Below are 10,035 nucleotides of genomic sequence, written 5' to 3'. Positions count from 1 at the left end.
GCAGCCAGGCTGGAGGTTTCCCCCCGACCCTGCTCTTGAGGGCAGCTAAGTTACTGCCAAGCATCCAGACCCCCATCAAGTCACAGCTCTCCACAGGCTCTTCAGCACACAGCTGTTTAAGGCAGACTGAGAACCCAGCACCGGGCCCTGGCGCAGGCGCTCCCCGGGGGCCGGGCAGGCCACACAGCGCAGAGAGCGCAGCCCTGCCTTCCCACGAAAGGCGAAGGAGCCCTCCCTCGCTAACACGGCCAAGGCCACGGAGGGCTCCCTGACAATCCTCTGGGACTGATAGCTTCAGCCTCTCTGGCAAACTGCACCTGGATCTAGCTGCAGCCAGGGGCTGGCCCAAGAGCCAGGGTGATGCAAAACGTCCAGGGCTGTGTGGAAGCGACTCACAATTCACCCTCTGGGCCAGAAAGCGGAGCTGGGCAGCACGTGCGTGATGCTCCCTCAAGGAGGATGGAGTCTGGCCACCTTCCCACCTTCGTCTTCCATCTCCATGAAAGGAAATAGGAAATGCAGAGCCAGGTGGAGGCAGCCAGGACTGGCTTTCCTGTAGAATACAACCACCCAGACTAATAGGAGCTGTTCCCCGCTCCAGTCTCACAGCACCCCACCACAGTTCACCTCCTGGAGCAAAAGAGACTGGGAAAGCAGCAGCATTTGGTGTAAGTACAGCAGGAAGAGGGCTCAAAGAAGAGCGCATTCATTTTAAGTTAATACAGAAAACCAATTTCTAGGGTAGTGTTTTAGAGAGTAAAAGCTGGCACAGCTGCTGCCTCTCACATTGGAGCTACAGGCCAGGCAATCTTATGTTTTCTTCTTTAGCTCCTCAAATCTCCGAGAAAGATCATCAAAGTCAATGTCTTCGGAGGCAGAAGAATTGGCGCCAGCAGATGCTGTCGGCAGAGTATCCGGCACTGATGGCAATTCTGGCAACACAAAATTTTCAAAGCTATCAGGAACTCCAGATCTTGGTTTTGGAGTTGGCTCTGGCTTGGGCCCAGGCCCTATTAAAATAAGGGAAACACCATTTAACTTCATCTTTAGACTGTCATCACACCGAGAGCCGCACAAGAAAGGTCATAATATCAAAAGGCAGCACCAGTTTTGTAGATAGGGCCAATAGTCACACCCTTCCAACTACACTTACTCAATGAGAAAACCACCCACAAGGCGCCGGGTTTACACGGCTGCAAGGAGCCGCAGCCATGGTGGATCGGGCTGGTCGCCCTTATCCCGTGGCAGCACCACCTCGAAGCAGATCCAGCTCCTGCTGCTAGCCAGCTGAGGGTGGCCTGAGGCTCCCACGCACACAGCCCAGCTGGACTGCAGCTGGGGGACTCAGCATTCCAAACCCCCAAGAGAGATGCAGTTACCACACGCCCTTATCTGTCAACCTGAAGCATCCGGTGTACCCACAGGCCAGCCTCCTTCAGCATTTGTCATCTGTCTCCTTCAGCCTTCGTTACCAACAGCACCTTTCCAGACAACTCCATTAAACTATTAGAAATCCTTGCCAGAGCTGGCAAGGGTCTATTTACTCCTTTTTTTTTTTTTTCCCCTTTTGTCCTTAACAAGCTCTAGAGCTAGTAACAAATATTTCTGAAGCATACAGTGTAGAATTAAGATTGTCTAAGACCGGAGAATTTTGTTATGGTTCAGTTAGGGTGCCTGAACCCTAACTCAGAACCTTTTAGGCAACTGCAGACAGCGATAACAGCTCTCTACTAGGCCTGCTATAGATAATCTCCACACTGAAATTATCTAACTTAGTGCTCACTTCTTTCATTCTGTAGTTGCAGGATATGATTATTTATCTTCTATTTTTGAGATATTACACATATATAAAAATACATCTCTCCCTTAAATCTGTTACATTCATCTTATCCTGCAACTCCCTATATTTAGCTTGACAGCTTAAGCTGGAGGCTGAGTACCATCTCTGGAGTCAAGCTCTAGTTTCCCAGTGGAAGTCCAGATCCTTCCCATCTGAGAGGACGCGCTCTCCATTTCTGACACAGTCCTCTCCAGTCCCAGACAGAGACTGCTTCACAAAGCATCAAGTTCAACACGTTGTTCCCTGCAGGGAGAGATTCCTCCCAGGGACACTAGGATCCCAAGCCAATCACAGACCCAAGTCACCCCAAGTTTCCATGCTTCCTGGCACACTTACCAGACACCTGTGCCGAAGAAGGATCTTTGTCAGCATTAGGCTCATCGATCTGAAACAGACACTCAGTTACTACAGGCTTTTCTCTAAGCAGTCATAGAATTGCACAGGCCTGTAGGTACTGCATGTGGACAACAGCAACCACATTCAGGCAGCAATAAAAATATTCTTCCCCGCCCAGGAAGACAGACTACCCTAGCACCCAGCACACCTGGAAAAACCCATCTCTTCCTAAGAAAAGGGGGCAGTGCTTCCACTAATCTCCCTCCTTGTCAATCAAAGCAGCTTCAAAAGACTTAAAAAAAAAAAAAAAAAAAAAAAAAAAAACCCACACCAGAAGGGCAAAAATATTGATCAAGAAGATAAAGAGGGCTGTTATTTACACACCCACGCAGAGGCTGATAGCTTCCTTTTACAAGCCATTACATAAGGCCTTGTGACTAAGACGCAGCAAGGGATGAAAGAACCCCACCTCAGGTCTTGCTCCAGCTGGGACAACAGCCCACAGCATGGTCAGCAGTGCTGGGAAAGCTCCTCCTGAGAGCTGCAGAGCCATCTACCTCTGCCCTGCTAACAACTCTTGCATCTAGGCCTGCACTTCCTTGACCCAAAGGCTGCATGCAGCTAGTATGTGATGTCAGCACACACTGAAAGCAAAATGACAGGCATGACCATGACCTGCAGCGGAGACACAGGCAAGCACTGAAAGAAAACACCCCAGCACTTCCCTCCCTTGTCTCAAAAGGCCTAAGAAGAGTTTGGGAAAGAGTGTATTAAACACACATCAGCTGGGTCGGCCAATGTTTTCATCCAGGCTAACTACTGAATTAGTTCAGAAGCCATAATAAAACAAGCCAAAGGTTATAAACTCTTCACACTGCAAAAAGCAAAATTTGTGGACTCTATTTGTTAACTGTTTATCACCATTTTAGCAATGCAGTAAAACAAGTTTTGGCTTTCTTCTGGAACCAAAGCATTCTGCTGAACGAGGAACTTCCCCCTCACACACACTCAGTGATTCATCAGACCTAAAATCAATGCCAACCACCACCCGTTCCAGCGACAAGAGTTGAGAGCAATGTGCTTAATGAACATTTGCCTTCCCCACGTCTACCACTACCACTCTTTCAGAGGTTCTCTCTGTTACCTACAAGGTTGATTCACCTCAGGCACTTACAGACTCATACGTTGGTGGGTTTGATGGAATTGGTGGTGGATGAATGTTAGCAAAAGGCTGGTAAGTCCCCACTGGTATGCCATTGAAGTTCTCCTGTAAAGAAAAACACGTTAAGTTGTGATGCACAACTCACGCTCCCCAGGCAAAGCACCTGGGAGCATTCCTGCAGCTGCTACAGGAGGCAGAGAGATAGCAGGTAAGATACATGCAGACAAGTATCCAATGTTATTTACATACTATGGAAAAAAAAAAAAAATACATATTGGTCAGATGTAGTCACCTGGACCAGACCCATCTAAGAGGCTATTCTGAAGAACCAGCGTGACTGAACAGTCCATCTTTTAAAGCACTAAAAGTACCAGGGCAAAGGGAAAACACTCTGCCTTGAGAATTCCTGAGCTACCATCACAAAACAGGGAGACAGTCTCTCCAGGTCACTCAAGGCTTTGTCTTACCCTTGTCTGTAAGTCAACTGTGCCTCAAAGACCTAGACCTGGAGAGAGTCTTCAGCATATTTATGCTGGGACTTCAGACAGTTGATAATACCTGGCCCAGATTTTCTGTGAAAAACACTGCAGCATTGCAAGGACCACATTAAGACATCATTCCACTATCCTGCCACTCTCCAGTCAGACAACTGTAAAGTACAGAATCCAGCCAAGGGCCTGTGACAAGGTGCTCTTCCCTGTCCCACCTTCCACCCTTACAAGGAATGATCTCCAAGGGCCATTGGCCTGGTCCCTCCCCTCACGGGTCTGAAGACAGAGCGTTCTTGTTTTTGCCCCTTGCTTTTCTCCTGATAATCAGCAGAGGACTGCCTCAGGAGTCAAATCTGGACTCCCCTGTTCCGAGGGAGCTCTCTGGAGAACAGGAGTAGAAGTTTTCACTAAAAACTAGACTAGAAACAACAGGAAACTTCAGCTGCATTGACAACAATTCCCACCCCACGTAGCCTCACAGTAATGAGGCAGCCTTCTGACACACCATGATATGAAATACAGACATTTCCCCAAAAGCAAGCACAGGACTAAGCATTACAGGTAGAGTCTCCCCCAGAAAAGTGAATGCTCAAAGCACGGGCACTTACTGGTGCCTTTGAGGGCGGATAAGAGAACGGTGGGTTTGGTGATGGCATGGGCATGGGCATGGGCATTGGCATGGGCATTATTCCATCGTGACCAACCAGCGGGGCTGTAAATCCACCACCTCCCCCTCCAGGGCCACCTTTCTTCACATCATCTGTGAATCCCACGTCGATCAGATCTGCCTCTCCACCTGCAGGGGCTTCAGCCTGGGGAAAGGAGGAAGAGCTCTGCTCACCGACACATCACTATTCTGATCGCAATTCTCTGATCAGGATCAGATGCAGCATTTGTTACTAGAAAAGATGAGTCAAAGCAACAAGGGCAAAACAGAGAGCAATGACAAGAGCAATGCTCGTGGGAATCACAAAGGGGCCAAGACTACAGCAAGACTCGCTGCAGCCATTTGCCCTAGGGGCTGTGGAGAGGAGGGAACCTGCTACATTACAGCTGTCTAGAAGATACCAAAGCACAACTACCAGAGCTTGCTGCAATGGCACAACCCCCTGAAAGCCAACACAGTGCAAACAAGACACTCCGAGCTGCTGGAATACCAAGGGAGTTCCACACTCGCACACATCTCACCCACCATCACCACCGAGTCGGGCTCGTAGGGTACGTTGTAGTTCTTGGCAATCTCAATGAGGTATCTCTCCACCAGGATCTTGGGTGGTGCCTCTACACTCAGCTTGTGCATCAGCTGCAAATACAAAGGTGTCGGGACACTGAGCAGGCCCCGGGCAGCGCAGCACAGCAGAGCTCTGTCTCGCTTGCAGGAAGCAGAGTGCAGCCTTGGGGAGACCTTTCCTGCAGCCACTGCTGCCACAGGGCAGGCCGTTGGCACCCAGAGGACAGGGGTCTGCGCGCCCTGCTCCTCTGCACCCACAGAGCACAGCAGGGCCCTGCTCGTGCCACGCTCCTGGGCTCTAAGGCACGCAGGCCCTCGGCAGGACAGACAGTCCATCCCGCTCCGCAGAGCCACAGGACAAAGGTCAGAAAGCTGCAGCAAGAAAGCCTGGGCTGCCAACTGCACCTGCTCCACCAGTTTGTTACCCTGTCATTGACTGTTCCAATCTGGTTTGTCCGGCACAGCTTCCCATATTCCTTGCTGTACTTGGCACACAGCTGGTCAGCAACCTGCAGCAGGAGAGAAACTCTGAGGAATCGCACACCCTTGTTCTCCCCACCACGCTCCCCACACGTGCCGCGATGCTGGCGGCCTCCCCCACACATCCTGCCTTGCTTCTGCGACGAGCGCTCCAGCGGAGCAGCCACAGCCACCCCTGAGGCTCCAGGGCTCCTCGTGGAAGTGGCACCCATGCTGCAGAGTCCAGGAAGATACTCCCTTTGCCTCAGCAACACCCTGGACACCAGCTTCCCCCACCTCCTAGCAGTGCCACCTCTATCCCGCCCTGCACACGAAAGCCCCTCAAACAGCCCTACTCACAATCTTCAACTCGGCCACTTCCGACTGGAGCCGCGGGGCAGCCCATATCAGCGTAGACACGGCTTCTGCCAGGCCGGAGTCCAGCTCCCTAAGAACCAACAAGACAATCCCATCCACACCAAGCACCTACTCTTGGCAGCCCTCAAGCTGCTCAGCCTGAAAGTCCCCTTGCAGAGGAAGAAAAAAGGCCTCGTGAGGCCTTGGGACACTGTGTGAAACACAGGTGCCCTTCTGTATCTCAGGCCTGTCCCCAGCACTTCCCGTCCCTGAGCCCAGTGGCCCTGGCCCCGCTGCCACAGCGCAGCCCTAGGCTGGAGCTTACTTCATGGACTGGATCAAGCCAAAGCGGGCGAGCAGCAGATCGCAGTACAGCTCCAGGATCTCCATGGCCTCCACCAGGTAATCTTCTCGGATGATGTGCTCCACACGAATCCTGGCGCGCTCATCTTTCCCAGCTGCCAGATAATCTGCAATCTCCTTCCTCGCCTTCTGGGCCAACTCCGCTACAGCACAAACCCCCAGGGCTGGTCACCGCGCTGGCAGGGCTGCTGCCTCCATCCCCACACACATAAATCCATTGTCAGCTTCTCTCTCCTTCACCAAGTCTCTGTGGCACGAGACACTTGGCCACAGCTCTGTGGAGCCCTTGTGTCTTGCTCCTAGCACACTAGCCCACCAGCTAAACGGGAACGGCCCTTTAGCTGCCAGGACTGCTCCTGTGCCTTCCACCCTACTGCAGAGCCAGGGTAATCTCTGCTGTGCGTCGGAGCAGGACGGCACACGCAGGGTGGGCAGGGCCTTCCTCATCACGCAGCAAGCTCCTCGCAGCGTGGTGGCACTGAAAGGCCAGGGAAGGACCCAGCGGGCAAACTAGGCCATCCCTCCACAGAGTCCCCTTCTGCCACCCCACACAGGTTCTCAGCTGCTCTCCAGCAGCTCTTGGGAGGGCGGCGCAAGCCCATCACAGCCAGGCTGCTCGCGCAGGTGCCACGCTCCAGGGAGACTGCAAGCCCTGGCTCCGGGAACAGGAAAGGAAGAGCAAAAGGCTGCTCTACACTTGGCTTTGTGGAGCTCCTGCAACCCCAGAAAAGTCTCCTCCAGAGTCTCTCAAGCCCCCAAACCAGCCTGACTCACACCTATCCCCAGAAATACTCACTCTTTTTCTTCTCCAGCAGCTTGAGGCGATTGATAACAAGGCGCAGGTTGACTCGCAAGCGTTCAGCCTTGAACCCAGAGCCCAACATGATCAACGCTTTCTGTGGGAGAAGAGCAGACAGTCATTAGCACCTGGAGCTGTGAACAGCACCAGAAAGACAGCACTGTTCTACCCAGAAGCAAGTAATTCTTCAAATTAACAGCTCTGTTGTTCCTGAACCTAATCACATACAAACAACTGGACTTATGGCACCCACCATTCCATTTTCTCCCTTACAACTCAACAAGGTCTACAAGGAACACACAATCCCTGGGTATTTCTAGTCTGACAGAGCCTCAACCACAGAAACAGCAAAACATTTTCCACCAAAGTGAGAAAACAGCTTCACTCCTTCAGATACTTCAGGAAAAAAAAAAAAAAAGAATTCAAGAGGTTCAAAGTCTGGGACTAATCCATGAATAGGAGCAACGTTGGAAAACATATCCTAAATTATAACTTTAAAATCTGTGCCTATTTAATCCAGACAAGTGATACCAGCCACTCGTTTGAACACAAGAAGGCACAAGATTTTAAGAACATTGCAGAAAACATCCATCAGCAGCACTCTAGAAGAGCATGGTTATGCCTGCTCTCAAGAAGTTGAGCTAGATGATACCTTGGTACCCAGCCTTTGATTTCCACAAAACCCAAGTGGAAAAAAACAAAACAAAACAGATTTCACAAACAGCCAATAGCAGTAAGAAATATCCTGCAATAGGCAATAAACAGTGTTGTTAGAAGACAGGGCCACACTTCCCTACCTTCCACAGTAGGAAAAACACAGCAGTGCCTCAAGATGCCATCTACAACAGCTATCACAGCCAAGTCCTCCCTCGGTCGCTTCAGTCAGCAAAATCGCATTTGGCTTCTCTCTCTCCTTAGAGAACGTGCTAGTGAACTGCAAGCAGCAGAACCACGACCCCCGTAACAATAACGCTCTCAAACAGCCACGCAACAACCCCGGTACCAACAACGCTCCCAGACAGCCAGATCAGAGGTGGAGCAGGGCTGGAGAGCTGGGGCTGCGAAGCAAGGCCAGGCTCTCTCGGAGCAGCCGGAAGCTCCCAGCTCCTTTATTTCCCCCATATTCCGGCTGCTTACGACACGTTCTGGCACCCAGCCAGTCCCTCGGAGCCGCTGCAACTCCCTGTGGAAAACTACCTCTAGACTCCTCACCAGGGCCTCAGACCGGTACAGGAGTTGGCTGATCCTTGCGCCAGCCTTCCATGGGGCTACCTCACAGGAAGGCCTAGGCTCACACCTGGAGGAGATATTAGATCAGTATTTTGGATAGTGATACTGGTTTGTACATAAGGGGATCCCACCTGATTTGCTATGCCGTGACCAGCCTGCTCAACTGGTCTGTTCACACATCAGCACAAATAACCAGCACTTCCAAGAAGCACAAACCCAGCAACAAACACAAGGACAGCGGCTACAGAGACACACGCGCCCAGGACCTGCTCACGCCGCTGCAAACGGGACCCGCTCCTGGCCCCTGGAGCGGCACCCCGCGCTGCCAGCACGCGCGGAGCCCCGCGAACCCGTCGCGCACGGAGAGGCCGCCGCGGCGAGCGGCGCCCGCAGCCCGGAGCGGGACACAGAGCCCAGCCCCGCGGCCCTCACTCGGCGCCGCGCCAGGGCCGCCGCGCCCGCCGCCCGGACGGCCCCGTCCGCACGCAGGAGCGCGAGGAGCCGGGGGAAGCGCCCGGAACCGGCCCGCCGCTCTCACCTCCCCTCACGACGAGCAACCTCCCGGCACCCAAAATGGCGGCACGGGGACCACAGCACGGCCCGCGCAGGGATCCGCGGTGCCGCCCCGCCCCTGGCCCGGCCCGGCCCGGTCGGTGCGACGGGCGCGGCGCGGGGCGGGGCGGGGCAGGGGAGGGCGGCGGTGTCCCGGTGGTGTCCCGAGCGGGGCGGAGCGGCCATCACCCCACCAAAGCGCGGCGCTCGGGGACTACTTTACCCGGCGGAGGGAGCAGGGACGCAGCACTCCGCCGCGCGGTACCGGCCCGCCGGCGCCCGCCGTCCGGCGCACAGGTTCCGGGCACCGAGCGTTCCGCGGGGCCGGCGCTCACCTGCAGGGTGCGCAGGGGACCGCGCTCAGCGCGCGCGGAACGGGAAGGGCGGGGCCGAGGGACGGGGGCGGGGCCGAGGGACGGGGGCGGGGCCGAGGGACGGGGGCGGGGCCGACCAAACCCGTGAGGGGCGGGGCCTGGCGGCGGGGCGGGGCGGGGCGGGGCGGGGCGGCGCGGGAGCCCCGCGCGGGTCAGTGTGCGGAGCCGGGCGCGGGCCCGGGGGCTGCGGGTTGGGGCCGGCACCGCGCCGGGCCGGGCGGGGCTTCCCGGGCGCCCTCACCGAGCCCCGCCAGGCAGCGCGCCCGCGGGGCCGCGCCGCGCCGTTCCGAGCCGCGCCGTGCCTGGCCGCGCCGAGCTTGGTCGAGCCGCGCCGTTCCGAGCCGCGCTGCCCCGGGCCGTGGCCGAGCCGCGCGCACGGGGCCGTGCCGAGCCGCGCCGTGCCCGCGCAGCGCGCTCTGGCGGCGCCGCCATCTTCCCCGTCTGTCTGTCCGCGGCCCTTTGTCTGTCTGCGGCTCCCGGCACAGCGGGTAAGGCGGGACGGGCCGCGGCGACCGGGCCGGGCAGGGCCGGGGCCCCCGCGCGGGCGGGATAGGGCCCTGGCCTCGGCGGACGGCGGCGCCGCTCGCGCTGTCGGTCTGTCTGTCCGGGCGGCGCCGTCGCCGGCGAGCGGGATCCCCTCGGCCCGGGTGCCGCGCTCCGCGCTGGGTCCGCCCGCCGCCGCCGGGCCCCGTTCGTGTGTCCGCGCTGGGTTCCCGTGCCCCTGTGTCCGTGCCGCGGGCTGGATCCCTGTGTCTGTGTGTCCACCCCGGGCCGGATGGACGTCTCGATGCTCCCAGCTGTCCGACGGGGATCCATGTTCCCCATGGAAGGGACAGGGTCG

General features: G+C 55.9%; 1 protein-coding gene across 1 annotated transcript; it reads right to left on the bottom strand.

Moving 5' to 3' along the window:
• Positions 1 to 695: 695 nt before the first annotated feature.
• On the bottom strand, positions 696 to 8,917 carry IST1 (IST1 factor associated with ESCRT-III). The gene is made up of 10 exons (XM_088526198.1): positions 8,807 to 8,917; positions 7,036 to 7,135; positions 6,202 to 6,382; positions 5,880 to 5,967; positions 5,486 to 5,569; positions 5,022 to 5,132; positions 4,438 to 4,641; positions 3,351 to 3,443; positions 2,177 to 2,225; positions 696 to 1,010 (listed from the first exon to the last, which is right to left on the bottom strand). The coding sequence occupies exons 2-10, from the start codon at positions 7,121 to 7,123 to the stop codon at positions 811 to 813; spliced, it is 1,098 nt and encodes a 365-aa protein (XP_088382324.1). The 5' UTR covers positions 7,124 to 7,135; positions 8,807 to 8,917; the 3' UTR covers positions 696 to 810.
• Positions 8,918 to 10,035: the final 1,118 nt, after the last annotated feature.

Source organism: Tinamus guttatus, unplaced genomic scaffold (genome assembly GCF_059628265.1).
Source record: "Tinamus guttatus ecotype Peru unplaced genomic scaffold, ASM5962826v1 Tinamus_guttatus_pri_ptg000244l, whole genome shotgun sequence".
Classification (NCBI taxonomy): Eukaryota; Metazoa; Chordata; class Aves; order Tinamiformes; family Tinamidae; genus Tinamus; species Tinamus guttatus.
Note: the sequence above shows the minus strand (reverse complement) of the source record. Positions and strands in the feature narration are given on the sequence as shown.